We start from the raw sequence: 25347 nt of genomic DNA on the forward strand, positions 1-25347 counted from the left end.
CAGGTATCAAGGTTACATTGGTGCAGCCCTAGTTTTAGGCGGAGTAGATGTTACTGGACCTCACCTCTACAGTATCTATCCTCACGGATCAACTGATAAGTTGCCTTATGTCACCATGGGTGAGTATAACGTTTCCCTGACGTTTCAGAACTCTTATTTACCAAGGTGGTTTCTCTGAACAGCTGGTCTGTTTTCTCTTAGAAGAGGAGGTGCAATACAGTGCTTTGATTCATTCAGCAAATATTTACTGAGTCCCTAGTACAGATGAGGCCCTGTTCTAGGTGCTTAGCAGTGAACACAATTCTGATAGTGATTCCTGCTCTCAAGGAGATTATATTTTAGTTAGGGTAAATAGACAATAAACAACTGTGAGAAATACAATGCACAGGTGTTATAAACATTTACATATATAATACACAGTTACACAACCTGTGTATTATGAATTTATTTTTTATAGTCTGAAATACTCCAGAATTCTAAAGTTTTTGAGTGCCAACATGATACTCATTGGAACATTTTTATTTTTATTATTTTTTTCTTTTTTGAAATGGAGTCTCGCTCTGTTGCCCAGGCTGGAGTGCAGTGGTGTGATCTCAGCTCGCTGCAACCTCTGCCTCCCAAGTTCAAGGTATTTCTTCTGCCTCAGCCTCCCAAGTAGCTGGGACTATAGTTGCATGCCACCATGCCCGGCTAATTTTTTGTATTTTTAGTAGAGACAGAAGTTTCACCATGTTGGCCAGGCTGGTTCAAACATCTGACCTCAAGTAATCTGCCTGCCTTGGCCTCCCAAAGTGCTTGGATTACAGGCACGAGCCACTGCGCCTAGCCTCACTGGAGCATTTTTGATTCTGGATTTTTGGACTAGGAATGCTAAATTGGTTAAGTATAATGCTGATACTACAAAACGTGAAATCTGAAACACTTCTGGTCCCTAGCATTTTGTATAAGGGCTACTAAGCCTGCATTAGAAAGTGATACTAAGAAAAAAAGTAATATAGGTGGTATTGTACTGTAGTTACACAAGAATTTCCTTTGAGAGAAACTGAGTCAAGTTCATATGGAAACTTATTTTTACATCTGCATATGAATTTGCAATGATCTTAAAACAAAAAATTATAATTCACACGTGATAAGGGGACGTGGCAATGGTGGGCAGGGGCTGGAGTGGAGGCAGATGGCAGTGTTAAATAGAAAGGGCCAGGCACGGTGGCTCATGCCTGTAATTAGTGCTTTAGGAGGCTGAGGTGGGAGGGCTGGCTGAGGCCAGAAGTTCAAGACCAGCCTAGGCAACATAGCAAGACCCAGTCTGCACCCTGCCCACCTCCACCCCCCCCAAAAAATTAGCTGGGTCTGGTGGTGTGTGCCTATAGTCCCGGTTGCTTGGGAGGCCGAGGCAGAAGGATGTGTGAGCCCAAGAGTTTGAGGTTGCAGTGAGCTGTGATCAGGCCACCGTACTGCATCCTGGGTAACAGAGTGAGACTCTATTTTGTATTTGTATTTTTTTTTTTTTTTAAAGTCAGGAGAGGTCTTATGAAGAAGGTGAGACTTGAGTAGAAGTCTAGAGTAGAAGCCTCACATGGGAAACTTGGCTGGTACATTTTGACCTAAAGGAGTGATCGTGGTCCTTCTTTACTACTTAATCTCTGAGGGATTGGAGTATTTGATTTCTGTCTGAACCTCAGTTTCCTCACCTGTGAAGTGGTACCAATAATACTGACCACACCAAGTTGTAATGGTTGGAAATAACATATATAATGCGTCTGCTCCAATGCTTGGCCTGTAAATAGTAATTTTTTCCCCATTTCTTGTCCTCATTTGCTAACTTTGCACATTTATGTTTTAGCTCTAGCTGCTAGATAGGGTGTTTTTTTGTTTTTTTTTTAATAAGTTCTCACTGCTGCACAGGTTGGAGTACAACAGTGCGATCACGGCTCACTGTAGCCTCAACCTTCCTGGGCTCAGGTGAATCACCCACTGCAGCCTCCTGAGTAGCCGTGACTATAGCCATGTTCCACCATGCCTAATTTTTGTATTTTTTGTAGAGATGGGGATTCACCATGTTGCCCAGGTTGGTCTTGAACTCCTGGGCTCAGGTGATCTGCCTGCTTTGGCCTCCCAAGGATGCTGGGATTATAGGCCGCTGATAATTTTTTTTTTTTTTAATGACTGCAAAAAATAGTGATACAATTATATTTAGAAGAATTGGGATTTTGAAGTTGTAACATTTATGTTACGCTTCTGGGTCAAATTGCATAGGTCCAGAAATTCGAACAGGTTGTGTGTATGGTGTGTAGCTGGTGTTTTTCCAGCTGTCATTTACCTCTTTCATATTTTCTGTCTTGGCGTCTTGGCTCCACAGCTAGGAAAACTGCTGCCTTGAGTAGTTTGGAAATTGCCAGTTTGAGACTTTGCTGTGCCGTTGTGTTGTTAACTAGCCTCTTACAAGGTTTTTATATAACAGATGTTCACTGTTTGTTGGAGAGATGATTTACCCCTAGATACCATACGGATGAATCTTTGTAATTATTCTAAAATGAAGATACGGTAATTTTAGAATTGTTCTGAATTGCTTTATTCAAATGTATTTCTTATCTCCATTAAAGTATTGCTTGTATTTCCCCCCAGCTGATACCTTTAAATGGTGGTAAAGGTGAAATAACCTTTTCTATTAGTTTTATTTCTTCTTTTTTTAACTTAAACAATTTCAGACTTGCAGAAAAAAAGAAAGAATAATGTTGAGCAAACACTGATCTGTCCTTTCCTCAGATCTGTCAGTTAGCGTTTTGCCACATTAGCTCTGCCTCTCTCACACCCATTGCTATTCCCACTATCATTGTTTTGGGTGTGCCGGGAACCATTTGACAGTAAATAGGCACCACAACGCTTCACCTCTGAATCCTTCAAGATGTTCTCTTTTGTCACCTTGGTAAAGTCATGAAATAAAGAAGTTTAACATTGATACAAAGCCGCTTCATTTGTAAAATGGGAAAATTGGTTTCTTTTGCCTGTGAACTGTGCTAATTTGTGTCATGAGCATAAAGCTGCATTAGGAAAAGTTGTTGAAAGTGAGTAGGTAGCAGCTTTGTGTCTGCATACATCACTCTGCCACCTACTTTGTGCTTTTTCCTGGCCAGCGGTGACCTCCTGTCTCTCCAAGTCTAATTTGAATTCCGGGTGGTGGGTCCACAGCTCTGAGTTTATAGGAGAATTCTGTTTAGAAACCACTGACTCCACACACACAGATTTTGCTGCCCTAAAATACCCGATGAAGGAGAATGAGACATCAGTAATATCTGATTTTAATACCCAAGTAAATTGTTACTGTGAGATCTTGTTTGTTCCTCTGTTCATTTATGAGCTCTTTAGTGAGTGCCTTCTGTGTAAAGACACCATCGCAGGCAGCACAGATAGAGGTGAATACCAGGGTCTTTGTCCTCAGATACTCAGTCTAATGGGGGACGCAGATGTACACACTGACAAGGGCAGGAGAGGGCCCCAGGGAGAAAGGGCCACTTCCAAACTGGGGGAATTCAGGAAGAGCTTCATTTGAGCCCAGTCTTAAAAGGAGGATTGGATCTCTTCATTCATTCGTCAGCCGTGTATTTAGCATCACTCGTGCTGAGCACTTTGCTAGGAACTGGGAATGTGAGTGGTCAACTTGGTGCCTGCCTCAGAGCCTGGTCTTGTGAGGGAGACAGGCAATAGAAAGGTAAATTCACGTTAATCTAGAAGAATGTTAAGTGCCCCAGAGGAAAAGAACAGTCATTAGAGAGGATAACAGGAAGGAGTGTGTGGCTGGAGGGTATTTGGGAAGTCCTTTCTGAACAAGTGACATTCAGGCGTTTTCTAATGAATGTAATTTATGAATGTGACAGAACATTCAAGTGGGATAAAGAACTAAGAAAAGTCTCCTTCATATCCCTCCAAAGCAACCACTTTTAGGAATTTTTTGTATTTTTTTCCAGAAAATTGATACACCTTCATGAATCTCCTCTGTCATCTAGTTACCCGTTTAAAAAAAAAAACACAAATGAGCTTATGTTATACATAATATTCTTCTCTTACTGTTAACTTGTTTGGAAGAAGTTTTTGTATCAGCATATGTAGGCCTGTAGAATTTCTGTAATAGCAAGCTGTACAGAATTGCATTATGTAGCTATACCATGCTTGACTGACCCATTCTTCTACTGTTGAATATCTTGCTTTTCATATTTTGGTAACAAATGCATCTTGGTCTACTTGTATAAATACGTATTTCATTTAGATAAATTCTTAGCAGTGGAATTTCTGGATTAAGGTGTACACATGTTTTGGCCAGCGTTCTCTGTTGCAGTTGAGCCACCGGATGATTTAAGGAAGAGAGATTTTTTTTGAGAAAGTATAGCAGGTGGCACACAAACAGAGTTGGGAGGGCAAGAACTGGGTTTGGGGCCAAGAACAGTGTCTCAGTCTACACTGTGGGCACAGCTGGTGCTGGGCCCTGGCTGCCGCAGAACTGAGCCTTCTTGCCATCCCTCCCACCGCCAGAGAGTTCCTCCGGGGGAAGGTGGGTGCTTCTGATTAGTGAAGCTCAGCCTCCCGCTCAGATGGCGATGGACATAGGCAGGAAATACAGCTGCTGGGCAGCCCAGAGAAATGACAGTGCATTTTACCTTTTGAGAGCTATTGCCAAATTGCTGTCCAAAAAGCTGGCACGAGTTGATATTCCCAGTAGAGAATACAAGGATGCCTGTCTCCCATCAGCTCGTGGACACTGAGTATTTTTGCCAGTCTGATGGGCGAAAGTGGGAAGAAAGAACACTTAAACGCCTGAGGGATGAGTAGGAATTAGCCACGCACCCCTTAGCCCCAGGGGATAGGCCTTGGGCCTGTGGTGCACAGGGGCTCTGTGTAGTTAAGCACTGAAAGGCCAGAGTGTGCTGCATGGGTGTGGCAGGAGCAGTGGGTGGGGCTAGGGCAAGGGACTCGTGGAGGGGGCGTGGCAGAGCAGAGTTGGGGAGGGTGGAAGAGGGATGGATGTTGTGGAGTGTGCAGCGGAGGCAAGGCTGGAAAGCGAGGCCCTGGGGGTCTAGACGCTGCAGGCGGAGCTGTTTTGATTTTGTCCTGGAGGTTTCCAGCTCCAGTTTTCAAGCCAGGGAATGAGAGGATTAGCTTTGCTTGTTAGAAGGAGCAGCTGACAGCTGTGGGGAGCATTGGTGTGAGGGGCCTGGAGCAGGGAGGGAGCTGGCATCCTGGCCAGAAATGTTGAGGGTGCGAACGAATCCAGTGGCGGTGGGGATAGTCACATTACAGAGACCTCTTAGAAACCAGCTAACCTTTTATTCTGTTGTCATTCTCTCCCGGCCTTCCTCAGCGCCAGCTCCTTGCTGGCTCTTGGCTGTGGTGTTGCAGTCGTTCCTTCACCTGGGGCCACCTCCTTTTCACTTGGGCTCTAGGCCCTTTTTTTCATCTCATTTCCTGTTCTTCCTTCCTTTGTGTCCTGGGCTTCTGTGGCAACAGGCCCCTGGCCCTCCCCAGAACAGAGTCTAACACCCACTGCTGCCTTCTTTCAGAAACACGTTTTCTGCCTGGAGTGTTCCTCCTCCCCACCCTGACCATTCCCTCCTGGCGGCCCCCAGCGGAGTTAGCAGGTCCCTCCCAGGAGTGAGGCAGTATCCCAGGACTCAGGCCTTGGCCCCACGTTGCCTGCTTCCCCTAGGCCTTGTCCCTCTTGCCCATGCACAGTTCTAGCCCTCCGAGAGCAGCATCTGTGCCTTACTCCCAGGGTCTCATGGGAGCCCTGTGTAACTCAATGAATATTCGATGGTGAATTAATTTTCTGATTCTCCAACTTGTTTGTGCTAAAGAATGAAACTTCACGTTAGAAACCTTAGCTGCTGTTCATTGTTTATGAACTAGCAGTTTACAGTACCCCTGGAATGCATTGGGTTTAGATTGTGTTCCATTTGTGTGTTCCGAGTTTAGCTAAAGTGTTGTAAATGTGACAGGTCCTTTTACTTTTTTTTTTTTTTTTGGTTTAAGCTACTATTATTTTAAATTTAAAGCATATTTATGGAATGTCTCTGTGCCAGAGTCTGCTGGGTGCTGGCACATTATTTTCAGTTAAAATTCAGTGTAAGGGATGCTGTTATTGCCATTTTACTGATGAGAAACCTGAAGCTTAGAGAGATTTAGCAACTTAACCTAGTGGCAGTCAGCCCCGTAAGTGACAAAGCTGGGATTTGAACCCTGTCTTCCATCTCCGGCAAGCCCCAGTACAACACAGCTGCTGTGATTTGATCGTTCTACAGATGTGATTTTACTTAACTATTAAGCCTTGCGTCTGAATACTACAGATGTTTACACAAATTCCCAAAGTGCGCTTACTTGTTTTTGTATTTTTGACTGTTCTCTGCCTGCATGTTGAAAACAGTATTTACTGAAACAGCCTTATTGCGGCAAAAGAATTAAAAAAAAAAAATATATATATATATATACATATATATATACATATACATATATATATGTGTGTGTGTGTATGTGTATATATATATATATATGTCTCCACAATTTTACTACCCCAAGACAACATGATGTTTACTTTTTGTTTCTTTCCAATCCAACTCCACCATGAAGAGGAGCTCTTTACAGAGAACGTAAGATCATGGTTTTGTGCTGGCCTGGGCTTTGTCTCTGTGGCTCTTTGAGTTTCTTTCAGTCATTGTTCTGTGGTCGTAGCTGTGCAGGGCTGCCTTTCTTCCTAATCTGAGTTTGATTTTTGTTGTTGTTTTGTCTCTTATTTTTTGTTTCCCTTCCCATCCCGTTGACACCTCCCCTTCCACCCCCTTCTTTCCCCTTTCCTTTCCTTTTGAGGGAGTGAGGAGCGGGATGTTGGAATTTGAGAGAGAACTCAGAATTTCCAAAATGTGGAATTTTTTTTTTTTTTTTTTTTTTTTTTTGAGATGGAGTCTCACTCTGCCACCTAGGCTGGAGTGCAGTGGCTCAGTTTTGGCTCACTGCAACCTCTGCCTCCCGGGTTCAGGTGATACTGCCTCAGCCTCCTGAGTAGCTGGGATTAAAGGCGTGTGCCTGTAATTAGCCATGCCCGGCCAATTTTTGTATTTTTAGTAGAGACACGGTTTCGCCATGTTGACTAGGCTGGTCTCAAACTTCTGACCTGAAGTGATCCGCCCACCTCAGCCTCCCAAAGTGCTGGGATTACAGGCATGAGCCACTGTGCCTGGCCTGACTCTGTTTTAATTCATGCTCCTTATTTTGAGTGAGCTACAAACCAAACCTCAGACTCCGGATAAAATAGAAGTTCCTCCTAAATGAAATGCCTCTATGGAACATTAGCATTCGCTGTGGAATCAAGGCTTTCTGTTTTGTAGCTTAAGTGAGAAAATGAATATTTCATCTGAATTCTCATGTTTTAGTTAGATTTTGAGTTTTTTATTATGAAAAATAAAAGTAAAACTTTGTAATTACTCCTTTTTTTTTTTTTTCCTGAGTGATTTGACAGTAAGAGCTGGAAGCTACAAATTAACCGGAAGACAAGGGTGTCTAAATTTTGTCTACCCATGGGCCTGAATTGGCGACTAGCCAGGCGCCTGAAGGCTGCTGTTAATTTACATTAAATAGAAGACACCTGTCTTGTCTTGCTCCTCTTTAACTTGCGGGCACAGCTCGATCTGCATCGAGCGCTGGCTCCTCGAGCCTCCTCTCTGAGGACTGGCCTTCCTGAGAGTTTACTTGGGAGACTAATATATCAGACTCCTTGTGGTGCTCCCCCCCCCCCATAGCTTCTGCCCTAAAACCTTCTTTGTAGACATGACATTGACCATAATGAGATCAACATTCATCCACCTACGGCACCTGCACCTGGTGTGGGATGCTTTACTGATATAATCTTTGCAACACTGTGAGGTGGGTACCATCATCCCTGTCTTAAAGATGAAGAAACTGAGGCTCAGAGAGGTTACTTGTCACGGTACCACAGCAAGGAAGTACATGAGTTGGAATGGGAACCTCAGTCTCTGACTTTTTCCTGTTGGTACGTGGCGTGTGGTTTTTTTCTCCAAAAAGAAAAAGGATCCCTTTGGTTTCATTTCCTTCTTTTTTAAGAGAGTAATTTGGAAGAGATTGCTGGTGATGGATTCATTTGATTGATAAAAGCTAGGCAAGTCAAATTTTTTGACTTTGTTAAGAAAGGGAAAGCATTTTAGTTACGTTTTTATAGACATAATGTGGGTTCTTTTAATTCTCAGATTAATTAGCTTATTCTTTGAACTTGCCAGCTTTTCTTTATTAGGCAAGCTGAAGTGGTGTCAGAGGAAGCTTGGGGACCATCTTTTGCTATTAGCTTGGCAGTGTTCCTTGAAGCAGCATGGGCAAGGTATATAAAATTTTTGTTTTTGCCTGCTTATCCACATAGAGAATTAACATGAATAAAATTTCAAGCATGACATTCCTGAAAATGAGGTCCTTGGACAATTTAGGAATACTAACTTAAGGAATAAACATTGGTATGCATCATTAGGGAAGACTTGGGGTCACTGCCGGGGCCATCCAGGTAAAATTCTCTCTCCAGATAAACTGGTTATACAGTTTCCTAATTACTGGAATGCACCTCCTAAGTCCCAGTTTACAGGGCCCCCAAGCAGTTTGAAAGATGTGGGACAGAGTAGGAAACATACTGAATGTCTCACCTTGTGGGCAAAAGAATCTTAGAATTAAGTGAGAACTTAGGAACATCGATAGGGAGTTTGGACTTGCCATTTTTACACTAAAGTACAACCTTTTCTGTATTTTTATACTAAAGTACAACCTTGGTATAGATGTTTTGATATCTCCTCATGACTTGATTTTGAAAGTTATCCTGCACTGGGTGAAATTAGTCCACTTTTAAGTTTGCAAATGTTTCTTCCATATTCATTTTCAACTCTTAAATTGGATGCAAACTTATAGCATGTTTATTTAGTTTATAAAAACCTTCTCAGAGGGCATATGTATGGACTTCATAGCTGTGTGTTGCTGGAAATTCTTTTGTCTGTTCTGGGGTCAGCAATGCGGTTGACTATGTACAAGAGGCTTTAGAAGCATGTGTTTCCGTCGGAACTGGATTGTGTCTGTGCTCTCTGTGGGCCAGGGGCTGGGCAAGGGAGGAGCTGTGCTAGTCTAGGAAACCCTATTCCGGCAGGAGCTTTGTCCACATAACCAGTGACTAGAGTGGGCTTTTTCTGTAAACTCCTGAAGTATCACCTAGGATTCTAGAAAAAGAGGTGGAAGCCCTTGCTTTGGTCCCAGCTCTGCTTGACCAGAGCCTAGTCACCTAAACTCTGGAACCTCATAACCCCTCTTTCTAAAATGAAGCTACTTTTTTTGACTTGGGAAGGTCACAGGGTTGTTGGGATGCTGAAATGTTGCATTTTATGTGCACACGCTCTGTAAATCACTGGGTGCTTTTTACGTGCGTATGTTGCTCTTGGCCATTTTTTGAGGCAGTGTGGCTGAGTGAAAACTGGTTTTTGAAGTCAGATTGGGTTCAGATCTTTTTTAAAAATATTAACTTATTGATTTTTATTTTTTAGGTGCAGGGTCTTGTTCTGTCGCCCAGGCTGAAGTACAGTGGTATGATCATAGCTCGCAGTACCCTCCAACTCCTGAGCTCAAGTGATCCTTCCACCTCAGCCTCCCGAGTAGTTGGGACAATGGGCGCACCACCACTGCTTTTTTCTTTCTTTCTTTTTTTGGTAGAGACTGGGTCTCACTGTGTTGCCGAGGCTGGTCTGGAACTTCTGGTCTCAAGCGATCCTCCTGCCTTGGCCTCCCAAATTGCTGGGATTGTAGGCGTGAGCCACTACGCTCAGCCTGGGTTCAGATCTTAAGTCCAACATTCATTTAGCTGTTTGACTGTGAACATTGATTTCTTTTGTAACATGATGACCTGAGGGACTGTCCTATGCTTACTTCATGTGTGAGCATGAAGTGAGGTACCAAATATCTCTTGTATGTGGCATGTAGTAGATGTTTGGTGCATAGTGTTTTGATAGTTTTAGTGCCAATACATTTTTCTGTGTGCAGCCCTCTTCAAGATTTTTCTGGCACTTTTTCCTGCTTTAATTGATATAAGTAAGATGTACTTTAGAAGATTTAAAATGTGCAGTGAATGGATTTTATATCTTAAAATTATGTTGCAATGGAGTGGCAGGATAAAACAACTGGGAAGCAAAAGCACATGAAAGTTGAATGAATGCATCATTTCTTGGTTGCTGCAAAGGTGGTACTAAGCCAATAGATGGTGCCGTTATATCAGGAAATGAGAAAATATTTACTTCTAAAATTCATCATATTGTTACAGGGAATGTAATATAGTCCGCCCTTGCCAGTTCTTAATCTGTTCTAATTAGATTGGATTTTGTTCTTGATTCTGTGTAAAAAAAATATTAAATGCCTTTTATAGACAAAATGGTGAGGTATTGAATTAATGTGTGGGAACTCTTCCTCTTTTTTCTCCTGTTCTGACATTTTACCACGAAGTTTCCTGATTTGAACTGTCCTTAGCCTACAACCAAGTAAAAACCCTTGCCAGAGCACTTTTCAGAACAGTTAAAGGAAATGCTCACAGTTTAAAGTTCTTTGCTTTAAACCCCACCAAGAGAGAGTCAGGTTAGCTAGCTCATCTTTACCTGCTCTGGTTTCAGAATTGTACCAGAGTCGCCCCTGCTAATGGAAAGCGCCTTTATACACTTATGACCTAGTGTTTGATGGCCTTTTACTTCCTCATTGGTCAGACATCTTAGGCATCAGAAGACTTCACTGTGTGTTTCATAGAATATTCTGAGTTCACGCCCCCATCTCCCATTCCTGGCTGCATGACTTTGGGTAGCCTCCTTCCTTTCTGTGAACTTCAGCTTCTTCCATTCATACAATGAAGATAATACCATTTAGTCCATTAATTAATTAAAAATGAGAAAATTGATGGAGCTACACATTTTTTTGTGGTAAACAGGATTTCTTATTGTTTGCTCACAAGCTCTATGAAAAAGATCCATCTTATGATTAAAGCTAGGTGTGCTCTATAAATTATTAAAATCTATGCTCCTTTGGTCTTTGGGGGTTCTGAGGGCCATGAACACTTAGAAAAGGCCTGCAAAGTGGAATGCCCTGAAATCTGGGAAGCTATTTTTAAATGTAGACCCGAGTAAAGGGTACCTTTGAGAGATGCCGGCTCCCCACACTCCTGCAGCAGGAGGGCAGGGCGTGCCTTGCACTCAGCTTGGGTTTCTTGGCGGGACCTTGTGGTGTGGGGGACTGATAAAGATAGGCGCATTTTAGGGTAATTTTCATCCTCCATTTTATCCCGTCAGTAGAGGTAGGTGACTCCTGTGTTTTAAGGAAAAAATGTTCTCCATATCTTTTGACATTTCATTAAAATGCATTAATAAAACCTTTCACATTTTAGGTCCTGATGCCTTGATTGATAGTCTTTTGTGAAGAATAAGTGTTTATAACCTGTCAGGTCAATGAGATGTTGCAGTTGCAATTGTAAGAAAAATCCCTGTTCCCTTCAAGTGGTGTTCTAAATTATTAGGGTAAAATTTAACTCCTATTTGACTACATTACATTTAGAAAAGGAATTCCATTTTTTGAGGAATTGGTTTTTGAGTGAAATGATTGGATACTTTAAGAAATATTTTTAGCATATTAAATGGAATAATTTTTTTAATTCATTGGGAATAAAAGGTAGACTTTGACATTGAGGTACATTTGCTGATAAAAAAAAAAAAAAAAAAAGCATTCTTCCCCCTCATGAGGGGTTTAAATGTAATACTCAGTGCTTACTCAGGAGTGAAAACATCAAATTAAACTGTTTATGCTGACAAAGGACAAATCTGGATTTCAGCAAGCGATGCAAGATTGTCTGATTGCTTGGCTTGCCTCGCCAGAAAGCTTTTGGCCAAGACTTATAATGAAATGCGTGCATACAATTAAACCATTTAAAGCCTGCGTCTGTTTTACCAAGCAGTAAGAGGTGCTCCACCGCTCTCTAGTGGCTGGACTGGTCCCCCGGCACCGGCCCTGTTTTATATTCATCAATCAGCTCTGCACACATTGGCATTGTCGGCCTCCAGAGCGAGCACCGGTACCAGGAGACGAGGCCTTAGAGGCAGGAGTGGAGTGAAAAATGATCCCAGTCCGTGGGTCTGTGGAAAGCACCAAATTTTACCCAGGACGAGTGGCCAGTTGACTAACAATGAGCAAGTGTGAGTAAGCGCTCTGTCAGGGAGAGCTGACACTGATGGATTAGAAAGTTGTGTATGTGACTCTGTTATCGCCGCATACATCTTACACCTTGGCAGGCCACGGTGGCAAACAGGTCCTTGGCTGCTTAAAATGGACCCCTCTTTAGCAGAAGGGGCAGCTTTTTTCCCTGAGATCTGGTTAAATTGATTTGGGGAAAAGCAGTAGAAATCCGTTTCCTGCTGCCTCTCATAACTTCATGACTTTGAGAAGAAATTCTGAAGACCTCTGTTTCCGTGAAAGCCACCAACCCTGGGACTTGCCGAGAGTGATTGTATAAAATAGCTGCCTAGAGGGCCAGGACCTTGTCGGAGAGGAATTTCACCAGCCGGCTTTTCTTGAGCTTTTACTGTCCCCAGCATTTTGCTTTGCATGCAGTGTCTTATGCAAACCTCAGAGCCACCCTTTGAAGAGGGCGCCTCCTGTCCCCTGCCCTTTGTGCAGAGAAGGAACCCAGTTTGGTAGGGCTGCTGTGCCACTTGGTTTACGGTCGCAGCATTCACACTGTGCTTGATGCAGTTGCTTGTGCCTCCTGGAGTAACTTTGGCAGCCTTGCAGAGCTCGGAGTGATGTGCCCAGCTAGGGAGCACCAGGGCTGGGCCACCTCTTGTGCCTCTTGGTGTTCCCAGAGCCTGCTGCTGCTGCGTGGGGACCTGGAAATGGTTTGTTTGAAGAAAGAGTGGGAAGTTGCCCTTCTGAAAGGTGCAGGAGCTTAAGAACCCATGCTTCAGAACTGGACCTAGGCTTTAATCTTGGCTCCACCTCCCATTGACTCTACTGCCGTGGGCAAACCATTTGAAACCAGTTGAGTCTCAATTTTCTTGTCTATAAAAGGGCAAATACTCCCAGTACTTGAGTTCGGTGTTCAGGACCTAAGACCCTCTATAAATATTTTCCCCTTTCCCAATTTGAGAGTTAGTGAGCACAGCCCTTAATGGAAAAAGCAAATTTCTACCTTTCAAGTCCTTCCTGACATTTGACTTAGAAGCAGCAGGTTTTAGGAAATTATTTCAGCCTTTTACTGTTTCTTTAGCATGTCTAATAACATAGATTATAGAATTGCTAAGTTCGTTTAGTATTTTAGTGAACTCAGACTTAGAAAAATAACACATTTTTAAATGTACAGAACAAGTAAAAGCAGTATCTAGATTGTAAAATTTCAGATTTCATCCTGAATTGGATTGTTGTCTCTGAAAGAGTTAGTTTCAGAGTGAATCATGAATCCTGGTAAGCTAAGATCGAAACACTTTCAGAGGTTTTAGAAAATGGAGACTAATTTTAGTTTTTTTTTTTTTTTTTTTTTGAATGAGGCTATTTCAGAATAAATGCTGTTATAACAGATACTTGAGTGGCATTGCTAAACAGTGACTGGCATATGTTTAATCATTTAAAACATTTAACTAAATTCCAGTCTCATTTGAATTTCCAAGCAAAACAATACAAATTAACTATATCCAGATGTGTGTGGTAATCGTTTAGCTGAAATCTAAAGAAAAAGCAAGTTTGAAAGCATGCTTTTTTGGGGTGGGGAGCTAAGAAAAGATAGCTCCTTCTCCCAGGCTTACTTGCTAATCTTGATTTCAAGCATTTGGCTTTGCTATTTAAGAGGCAAACGCGGTGGAATGGAAAGAACATCACACACTTTAAATTCAGAACGATCTGGCTTCAGAATCCCAGATTTACTCATCACTGGCTGTGTGATCTGGGCACATTCCTTATCTCTGAGCTTTATTCTCCTTTTGTAAAGTGGGGCTACTACTACCTGCCATGCCTGAAGAGCAAGCAAAACTGACGTGATTGTGCTTTGAAAGTTCTTAAGTACCGTGTGCCTCTGTTGCAGCTTGTTCTGTGCTGTGTTTGCGACTGAGCACACTTCTGGGTAAGCGGGGTCTAGCTCCATGCTGAAATGCTCAGGAGACTTTATTATTATTATTAATTTTATTTTAGTTTTTGAGACGGAGTTTCGTTCTTGTTGTCGAGTCTGGAGTGCAGTGGCGCAATCTCGGCTCACAGCAACCTCTGCCTCCTGGTTTCAAGCGATTCTCCTACCCCGGCCTCCTGAGTAGCTAGGATTGCAGGCATGTGCTACCCCGCCCGGCTAATTTTGTATTTTTAGTAGAGACAGGGTTTTTCCATGTTGGTCAGGCTGGTCTTGAACTCCCGACCTCAGGTGATCTGCCCGCCTCGGCCTCCCAAAGTGTTGGGATTACAGGTGTGAGCCACCGTGCCTGGCCGCAGACTTTATTATTAAGATGATTGTACCTCTAAGACAGTCCTAAGGAAGCCCTCCTAAGCACGGTGGTAAGGAGAGACATGGTGTGTGTGTTTGTGATGATTGATTGCTGCTGTTCTTTGGGTCTGTTGACTCATGCATGGATTGACCTTTAGGCCCTCATATACAAATTTAAGGATTAAGCTGCCTGCTGCTGCTGTTGTACAGAAAAACTATGACAGCTAGCAAAGTCTTGTCTTTTGCTTTTTTCCATTCCTTCGTAATGTTGGATTTTCTCCAACATTATACCTTAAAAAATTGCTATTAATGCATACACTTTGAATAAAAATTTTAAAATACAAGTAAACAAAAAGAAAATAGCACTACCCAGAAATAAACTTAATATTTTGATTTATGTGCTTCCAGGTTTGTATAATATATATTGCATAAGTGTATCTGTCAGTTTTGCTTTGGAACATGTTTTTCCCCAACTAAATATTATAGCATGAGTATCTATCCACTGCCAAAAAAATGTACTTCTAGTTTGTCATGTTTAATGACTGTGTATAAGTATTTTATTGTTTATTTTTCCTGGCTCCTGGTTGTTGAACCTTTACATTTACCTCCCAGGAATTTTTTTCCCCTCTACTACAAACAATTATCTTTTTAGATACGTGACTTGGGTACTTGTCCATGTGTTTCGTTAGAATAAGTCCCTAACAGGCTTGCCGGTTTGGTGGTATGTATAGCTGTGTGATTTCCAATTGGTGTTTCTAAATTGCCCATTCGAAGAGTTCTACCCATTTTTCCTTCTCCAAGTGCGTCAGAGTGCCCATTTGATCACACCTTTGTCAGCACTATTGTTCTTTTTAATCGTTGCTAATTTAAAAGGCAAAAGGTAATTATTTTACTTCGATTCATACTTCTTTGATTGCTAGTCAACTTTATTAGTGTTGCTTAGTGTATATAGGCCTCTGCCTTTTCTCTTCTGTAAACTACTGTCTTCTCCGTCGGAGTCTTGATGTATTTCTCTGTGAACTCTTTTTAGTTATTAGTGTTCTGCATGTGTTTTTCTGAGTTTCAGAGCTTTTATTTTACATTCTTAGAGGAGCTAGTAATTTTTTTTTTTTTATAAGCCAATGGCCTGCTGTTATAAGATGTTTGATTTTAAAAGACTGGCTGGAGATGTGATCCTTGTGGAACTAGTGCTTGGGACCCCCTCTCCTGGTGCTCAGCAGATGTGGGTGACCCAGAGCATCCTCTCGAGGGTCTGTGGGTGAGTCTGGCCGTGACAGAGCTGGGAAGCAGGCTGAGTGCTCTCTCTAGGACTCCACAGGGCATCGGTTGCAGGAGGAGCTCTTTGAAAGAGCACCTAGCTGGAGCAGCCATGGAGAGTGTCTGCCGTGGATGGGCGAGTGCTCCCCAGGTGGAAGGGGGATGAGCCTTTTGTCCTCCCTGCCTCCCTCTCTCTCCACAGCCCGGCTCCTGGGTGGGTTGGGAGTTGGGAGTGTTGAGCAGGGTGTGTGGGTGGGCTTGGAGGAGGGCAGTGGATGCAGGAGGTCAGTCTGAGGGAACTAGGTGGCTGTCAGAGTGTCCTCACTATGTGTCACCTCCAAGTACTGGTCACTGAATTGCACCTTGTTTTTCTGTTTTAAAGAGCTTTGTTCTGGAAGCAATACTGAGTACTCAGTAACTGTGGGTATGCTGAAAAGGCAGGCTTGGTGAAGGTTGCTAAGGAGCAGCTTCATGGAAACTACTGATGAGACCGAGAACGTCAGTAGTATTAATGTAATGCAGAAATCCAGGAAGGGCTGTTCACTCCGATGATATCACAGTGGTTTGGACTGGACTAGGACATACAATAGGACTTGGTTTTGTGGTTTTAAAGCCTTTTTTCTTTTTTGAAAATTGAACTGACTTTACACTTGAGTTTGTCTTATATTCAGGCTAGTATGGTAAACTAGGCAATAAAGATTCCTTTATACCTTACCAAGCATTTACTGCTATCCTCACTCCATCAGGGCCAGCTCAGAGTTTTTTTGGCTCCTTCATTTGGACAGTTGGCTTCACAGTTTAGTACAGCTTAATTCAGTAAGCATCTCGCCTAATGCTGCCATGTGTCAGAGACTGTTGGGGATGGGGGCTGCAGATAGGAAAGGGTGGACAAGTTGCAGCCATGAGAGTGATAGACCCTGTGGGGGTGACCAAGGAAGGCTTCTAGGAAAAGGTGGTCTCTCAGCTGGAGTGTGAAGGTGACTGGGAGTTCTGTGGACTGTCGGGGCAAATGGGCTGCTGTATGCAGTGTGAGATAGGCTTGAACAGGCATGGGCATTTAGGAAATCGTGGGCAGAGTGGTGGTAGTGGAGTATCACGTGTATGTATTGGGGAGGGGAGGGAGCTGAAGGAGGTAGAGACCTGGTCATGGAAGGTCTTGCGTGTCCTCTCTCAACTGTATTGTGGCATGTAGGACTTTCTGTATGAGAGCATGACATGGGGTCACAGCTGAGGCAGGAATCCTGCCCTGTGCTTGTTTCCTGTAGTCCTAGACAAGAAGCTTTCTCACATCAGCGGGTTGCTATGAGGATGATGGAATGACATAAAATAGGCTGCATGGCACATGGCAGGTGCTCAGCAGAAGGCCTTTCTTCTTCTTTGGCTGCCTTCTCCTCCTGACTGGAGTGTAAGTTCTTGGAGGCCTCACCCTTGCTCGTGGAGCATAGCCTGCATTTGTGGAGAGCATGTTCTCTCTGACGTGCCTTTCCTTCGCTGGCATACTTGAGTGTGCCGCAGAGGCCCGGCCCTGGCCACACTGTCCACTGGCTTTTCTGTGTATCTATTCCTTAATGGGAAACCAGACAGTTCTGTTGTCTAAGATGTCCCTGCTTTTGGAATAAAAAGTCAGAGCAAATGATCCTTCAAAAGATTTTCGCCTTGGTTTTGTTTATGAAGAGAGTGCCAAGTTAGGTAGTTGATGCCGAAATAACAGAATGTCTCGGGGCATTATTAATGGTTTATGGAGAAAAGAGGATATAATATTTTAACATTTTACAGGTCACATGGTGGCTGCACTAGAATGGTATGTGGCTGGTGATTTATTGTGTATAGTTTTGGATGTTGGACCAGTATCTAGGAAACTTGAATGAAATTGTCGTTAATTACTGGTCTCACCGAGTTTACCGTCTTTTTTTTTCTAAATGCCAACTTCTTGTTCCTTGTGTCCCCTACTGCATTGCCTTAAAATTCTGTTCTCTTGCCACTTTGTGCAATTGCAGTTGTATTTGAAATTCTCACTGCAGTTTTCTAAATGGCAGACACACACTCAGAGGTACCTAGAAACCTGTTGACAGGTTTTCCGTCTCCAAACACTTCTGTGTATTTCTGAAAAGGGGGCGCCAAAGTCTTCCTTTCCTGAAAAGCTGGGAGCAGGAGCTAATTTGCAAGTGATTTAGAAATTATTTTTAATGTTGAATTTCTCTTCCTTTTCAAGTTTATTTTGGGGCCCACTTGTTTTTGATTTCATGGGAAGCAGAATCAGGTTGGGAAGCTTGGGAAGCTCCTGCTTTTCAGAAAATTTCAAGAGGGGCGGGGGGAGGGTGTGAGTGAGTGTGTGTGTGTGTGTGTGTGTGTGTGTGTGTGTCTGTCTGTCTGTCTGTCTTTGAGGTATAAAAAGGGGAAGCCAGAAATAACGGTGTAGTTAGAATCCTGAATCCTATGTTTACTCATGTTATACCTTTCAGTTCTTCAAAACAAAACAACAAAATTGCCTGTCTGATAATAGAAAGGCTCCCCACACTGCGGAGACTCTTTTGTTCCAAGAGTCTGTGGGTTTAGTGTGTTATTTCCACTTATAGAAATTTTGTCTGTAGTTGTTTCTAGGCAGGAAAAAGGTTTTTAAGGAATAATTATTTGGGAGGGAAATATTTTTCATTTCTTAAATTACTGAGTGAAGCTGAGCAGAAGGAAATATATGTGCCTAGGAAAAATAGAGAAAAAAAATTACTGTGAAATGCCAAAGAAAGAATGGCCCCAGAGGAAAAAACCGCTAGTGATTTTTAAGGAAAAATACCCTTAAGATAAGCTTGATTTTTCTTTTAACAATAATTCATTACAGTTTTCCACAAGTTGTTAACTCCTAGGTAATACCCGCCTTCTCCCTGTCCTTTTTTGAATGTTTATTTCTGGCCTCTGGTTGATTACCCTTGGGCTCTTTGTGGAGATATTCTTGGACTCTCTTGGAAGCAGCCTGCTCTTGAATGCTCTGCAGGATTGGCTTATATCTAGAAGTATGTTTTTCCTGGGATTTCTTCATTTGCAGTTGCCGTGTTCGTTCATGGCAGCTGTCTTCTGCTTTCCACACAAACCAGCTTGCTGTTACTAGGAAGTCTGAGACTGGTTCTCACCTGGGCCTGAAAACAGCAACTTAGGTGACTTTTCCCCCTTGACCCCCGAATCTCATAGTAAATGTGTGACTCACAAAACGTTGGTGGAGTTTGACCCTGTTTCCACATCTTCAAGGACATGTTTACTTTGAAATTCAGAGGTTTGTTTTGCTGAATTTGCTCTCACATATGTGCTAGTTTTATCTGAGTGTGCTAGTTTTGTATCTGTTTAATTTCTATCTCCTTTTCAGAGGGCTTTTAATGTCCCTTTAGATCACCATTTTAGTTTTTTTTTTTAAAGGAGAAAAAAATTGTGAGGGGGGAAAATGGGGTTGCCTTTTGCTCCCAAAGCCTAAATGAATAGTCATTGCTTGTAATGCTGGTCTACACTTGACGCTTCCCACTGCTTTAGATGTGATGTATCCGGTACTGTGAAGGTAATGATCCTCAACCGCAGCAATATTCCCTAACAGGAGTATCTGTCATATTCATTGGGATTACCATGTTCATTGATTTGTGTCTGTAAATCTGCTGTTTCTACCCTTTAAATTTGATCTATAATTGGACCTCCTTAAATGGTTCAGATAAGGTAGTCTGTATTTTCTCAACGCGGCATTGCTGTCAGCTTCTCCTTTTTCATTATACATTCAGCAGACTTGATAAAATCAGCAGGACACCTCATTTGAAACTGTTTAATCGCTGCCTTTTTCCTTTGCTAAACCATTGAGGTGGTCAAGCGATGTACACAAATCATTTTAAATAGAAAATATGGTTTTCTCTGTGACCCAGCTAAATAGATAGTGTTATGCAAAACAAGTTAAAAAGTAATAAATGCCAAAAAAATCTTCTAATTGGAGTAAAAAATTGTGGGCACCTCTATCCTCTCTCCAAAAGTGGAGTATCCTGAAATATTACCAGGACCTGTAAAGACAAGATGATGATTTTCTAAAGATTCTCTGGTTTCTGAACAAAGCAAATTTAAATTTTCAAGTAGTGCTGATCTGCCTTTTGCATCCATTCAAAGGGAGCCCACACTTATTTGTAATGCCTTTATATCCGACTTTTGTAGGGATAAATTTGCTATCTGTTAATATCTATGCAGCCTAACCTTTCAGCCATTTGTTATTGTGATAATAAATTTTTGTTTCTTTGTCATTTTGTCTATTCAGCTGTTACTCTTCAAAGTACAAACTAAAAATAATAGCTCCAAATAAATGCCACACAATAAAGTGTTTTACAGTTGTAGCTGGAATAACCTGGTGGCTGCTGCTCGCGGTCCTATTACCATTGCTGCTGCGGTAGCTTCTTCCCTGCGTGTCAAGGTGACTCTACCAGGGCCAGCTCATTAAAACAATCTTTTCTTTCGCACTGGCTTGGTATTTAGTGCTATACCCAGCAGCCTGCCAAGGCACAATATGGAACACTAGACTCACAGCGTAGAACACGGGAAATTACGTGGTAGTCACTTTCTGAAAAAATACAAATTCTCTATAACCTCATTTTCATGCTTCAGCATTTTATTGTGAATAATTTACAATTATACCTGTCAGTGGTAGAAGTAGGGCCAGTTGCAGATTTACCTTAGATAGTGGTAAGTGTGACTCCAGGCTTTTGAAGAGCACTGTTTTTACCTGGTTTATGTGGCCCTGTAGAATTAATATTTACACCGTACTTGAATGAGACACTGGGCATGTTTTGCTGTGTTTGTTGCCTCTAGGTAAACTTGAGATGGAGAGGCTGGGATATCATAAAATACACTAAAAGTGCACCTTTTCCTTATAGGTTCTGGCTCCTTGGCAGCAATGGCTGTATTTGAAGATAAGTTTAAGCCAGACATGGAGGTATGTAAGTCCCTGCAGTTTTATTCTCTTTCAGGTATTTTTCTGGCTTTATCCTGAACATCTACAGATTGATTGCCGATTCCTCCCAAGCTTGTACAGCACCGTTGTTAGTTGGAGTGTTCTTTGGCACAGATGGTCTGTTTGCCGAGGAGACCAGCTTCCTTTTGTAGTGGCCCAGCTGTGCCCTTCCTTGGGCTTGAGGCGCTGGCGCTATCCAGCTTTTTGCTGTGGGCCTTGGGCTGTCTAGGAATCTTCTTGACTGTAAATGTGGCGGTAATGTGGGATGTTTCCTCGTGCACCAAGTTTTCTGTGTCACGATATCTCAAAATGACAGGTTTTTGTTTTCTCTTACAAAAAATAGAGAAACTGTGTACGTCTTTGCATGTTACAGAGGCCTGACCTGAAAATGGAGGCAGTTTAAAAAATCCCTATAGGTGATTATGCATCTGGCAGAAGATGGGGACAAGACCATGCATGTGGCAGAATCATCTCAGAGTGTAATGATCTAGTGTCTCAAATACATGTATGAGAGGTTCTTTTATGGTATTTTCTCTGTTGGTAGAGGAAGGTGGTATCTTCTGAATGATACTCCGCTTAAGTCTGCTTTAATGATGGATTGTCCCAACCCCCATACCCTACATCTTCAGAACAAATGCATAGCTCTTCTGTGGTCACAGTTGCTGGAATGTTGAATAAGCCTGGATCGTTTATGGTACCACGTTATTCCTCCACTGCACTACATCCATGCTGCTAAAGCTTTTTTGATGGTTGTTAATTTTTGGGGGTGGGGGGTTATCAGTTTCTTTTCAACAATTAATAGTAGTTTATGAGTGGTTTACCCTATATCTTAGTATGTAGGTTTTTGCCCTTTCTGACTTGGCAGTATTGTTTAGGTACCAAAGCATGTCTCTGGCAATTGATTTTTGACAGTGCTTTATGTCCAGTCATCTTTGGAAAAGATTGGATATTAAAAGTATTTTGTTCTTCCGTCATCTCATTGTCATTGGAGCGCCAAGTGTCTTTGGAGTGCTGAAGCTCTCTCTGCCCTTTAGGTTTGGACCAAGTGCTGTGAAAGCCAGAGAAGGTAGGATTAAAGATACTGACGAGCCAGGACAGACAGGGGTTTTCTGCTGCGATGCCTACCTTCAGTACATGGGGATAGCTCAAATAAGTGACTTGGTCACTTGGCTAGATTTCTTCTCTTCTTGGATAGCTGCAGGAATTAAAACATGGTGTATAGAATTTAGGTGTTTTATACTAAAAATGATAGTGTCTTGTTCCAATTAAGAGTAGTAAACAGGTCCAAGTATAGACTATAAATGAGATTAGGAGCCTCTTCTCATTTCTCAATGTGAACAGTTATTCCCATATCAGCATTATTTTCTGTTTGGGCTTCTTAATATATAGAGAAAAAATAGGATATATTAATACTAGGTCACATAAAAAAGAAAAAAGAAAAAAAGTTCCCCAGTCTTCTGACTATAGGAGAGTAGTTTCTAAGGCTCTACACATCCATTAGGACTAACAGAGGTACGGGGAGGTAGACTCTGTTTTGTTTAGAAATTCACCTCACTAATGCCATACCCTTCCTTAAAACACATTAATCTTTTCAAATTTTCTTGAAAGCTTCGTCTGTTTCCAGTTGATTGGGACCTCTGTGTGTTAAAGAAAAATGAGAATTGCAGGAACAATTGAGAGTGTGAGATATATTAGAAGTGACTTTAACATTCCATTAAAGTGATTTTACCTTATTTTGAGTTTGGATTTGAAATGGTTCAAAGGTCGTGAATTTAATATTTGATGTGATTTTGGGAAGTAAGGGGAATGTCAGCATCCCTTCAATAGAACTTCTGATATTGTCAATCTGAAGAATGTTTCTTAGATCAGTTGTGTCCATAACTAGGAGCACTTGATGGTTCTGTATTAGCTGTGAGACCTTGAAACAGGTTGACTATATTCTTATTTCAGATTGATTATTTAAATGCACAATTTTAGTTAACTGGTTTTTATTCACTTAAGTTACTGAAACCGCATGCACACTGACAATCAGTGAAAATCTGTTTATTTATTTAGAGAACGAGTCTCGGCTGGGTGCAGTGGCTCACACCTGTAAACCCAGCACTTTGGGAGGCCAAAGTGGGTCACTTGAGGTCAGGAGTTTGAGACCAGCCTGACCAACATGGTGAAACCTGTCTCTACTAAAAATATTAAAAGATTAGCTGGGCGTGGTGGTGGGGCGCCTTTAATCCCAGTTACTTGTGAGGCTGAGGAAGGAGAATCCCTTGAACCTGGGAGGTGGAGGTTGCAGTGAGCTGAGATCATACCACTGCACTCCAGCCTGGGTGACGGAGCCAGACTCCATCTCAAAAAAAAAAAAAAAAAAAAAAAGTCTTGCTCTGTTACTCAGGCTGGAGTGCAGTGGCATGATCTCAGCTCACTGCAACCTCCGCCTCCTGTGTTGAAGCAAGTCTCATAGAGACTGGGTTTCACCATGCTGCCCAGGCTGGTCTGGAACTCCTGAGCTCAAGCAGTCTGCCTATCTTGGCCTCCCATAGTGCTGGGATTACAGGTGTGAGCCACCATGCCCAGACGAAAATCACTTTTTTAAGGTGAAGGTGGTATGTCCTTCTTTAGTGATTGAGTTTAAAAGTAAACAGAAGGCACATAGTATAACAGCTATCAGCAGATAACTGTTTAAAAATCTAAAGAGATGTTAATAGTCGAAAATATTTATTGTGAAGACCAAGCCACTAACTATGCTGACCACACTGTTTATTTTTGGTGAATGTTAAATGAAGGCTGAGACTGCCTAGCAAAGTGGAGAGGACACCATTTTAGATTCAGCCAAGGTGTCTGTCATTTCTGGCTCTGCATTTGTATAGAACTCATAACAACAAAGACATTTTGGCTTAAAATTTCCAAAATTTGGCTTAATTTTCCTTCTTTCCAGGGAGACTGTCTTTCTTTCTGTGTCAAGAAGCCCCGGATAACTTTTCTTGCCTAATTAGAGACCACAGGATTGGGTGACTAAGCCTGCTGTTTCCTTGCAGTGTGGAAAGGCTTCTGGATGTGTCTCAGACAGCAAGCCAGGAGAACAGCACTGCTGCTTTTCACACCTCGAATGGATTGCCAGGACAGTAACTGCCACTCACTCACAGAGAACTGCCTTGCAAACGGGCAGTTTTAGGCTGTTGTAATAACAAATTGTTTGACTAACAGTAATTTTTCGGCCAGATGCACGAAACAAACTCTCGGCTTTATTGTTAAAACAACAAACTAGAGGAAGCCCAAAGTCTTTTGTTTCCTCATCTACAAACCTGTACTTTGGATAGCGCTGGGCCTTTGGACTATAATATTTATGGAATACAAGTTCCTCCCTCCTTAAAAACCTTTCTTGTGTTCTCATCATCTCCAGCTGCAGTGTCCAGCACTAACCTCACGTGGTTATCAGGCGCTTGAAATGTCACTTGAGAGGGCCTGTAAGTGGGAAACACGCACTGGGTTTCAGAGACTTAATACAGGAAGCTTTTAAAAGGTCTCAATAATTTTTATACTGATTATATGTTAAATGGTACTGTTTTAAGTATATTGGCTAAATAAAAATATTAATAAAATGTTATTTCTGCTTTTTAAACTGTAGCCACTAGAACATTTATTAGGCAGGGCCAACTTATCGCATTTTGAACTTGCTGTTTACACACTACATTTAAGGTTTCTGCCATATCCAGGTGCCACCTGCTCTGTTAATTTTTTTGAAAATTTAAATTAACTCACTTTTAAATAAATTAAGGTATAATTTACATATAATGAAATGCACAGATCTTGAGTGTACAGTTCAGTGGGTTTTGGCACTCAAACGAAGATAGAGAACATTTCCTTTACCCCTCAGAGCCCCTTCCCAGTCAGTTTCATTCTCCATCTTTCCCACAACCACCTTGGTTCACCTTTTTAATTTAAATTTATTTTTAAAATACAGTTTATATCTGAAATCCTGGGTTTGGTGTACTGGTTATATTTTTCTTTACTTTTTTTTTTTTTTTTTGTCAGGGTCTTGCTCTGTTGCCCAGGCTGGAGTGCAGTGCAGTGGCATGACCAGGGCTTACTGCAGCCTTGACTTCCCAGGCTCAGGTGATCTTGCCTCTGCCTCCCAAGTAGCTGGGACTATAGTTATGAACCACATGCTTGGCTAATTTTTTTGAATTTTAGTAGAGATGAGGTCTCACTTTTTCACTCAGGATGCTCTCGAACTCCTAAGCTCAAATGAGCCACCATGCCCAGCCTATATTTTTCTTCAAGACACATTAAAGTGGGTACATACTATTAATAGAAATAAAAGTGATTCATATAACACCATCACATGTAAGCCCAAGGATTAAACTTTGGGGGAACAAAGGTTCCCTTTGGCCATTCTTGTCTGCTCACCGTTCTTTGAATACAGCATGCACTGGCTGGTCGTGGACTCCTTACCGCTGGTGCCTGCCACCAGTGCCCTCAGTTGCTGCTTCATTTATTTGTGTCCCTGTGCTCCACTGTACACACGTGTCCTGTTGTTTTCTAGCTGTTTTCAGGGGCATCTCCCCCATGCCTTGAGGGCAGGGGCTGGCCATGAAATCATCTCTGTTCATAGCTCCTG

At 42.1% G+C, this 25347-nt stretch overlaps 1 protein-coding gene across 1 annotated transcript in view; it reads left to right on the forward strand.

Annotated features, from left to right (window-relative positions):
• PSMB7 (proteasome 20S subunit beta 7) overlaps positions 1-25347 on the forward strand; it is a 61313-nt gene that overhangs the window by 9755 nt on the left and 26211 nt on the right. Inside the window, exons 5-6 of the mRNA XM_017548358.2 lie at positions 4-119; positions 20656-20714. Of these exons, the coding sequence (XP_017403847.1) occupies positions 4-119; positions 20656-20714 (175 nt within the window). The remainder of the gene's footprint in view (positions 1-3; positions 120-20655; positions 20715-25347) is intronic.

This window comes from Cebus imitator, unplaced genomic scaffold (genome assembly GCF_001604975.1).
Source record: "Cebus imitator isolate Cc_AM_T3 unplaced genomic scaffold, Cebus_imitator-1.0 Scaffold206, whole genome shotgun sequence".
In the NCBI taxonomy this organism is placed as follows: Eukaryota; Metazoa; Chordata; class Mammalia; order Primates; family Cebidae; genus Cebus; species Cebus imitator.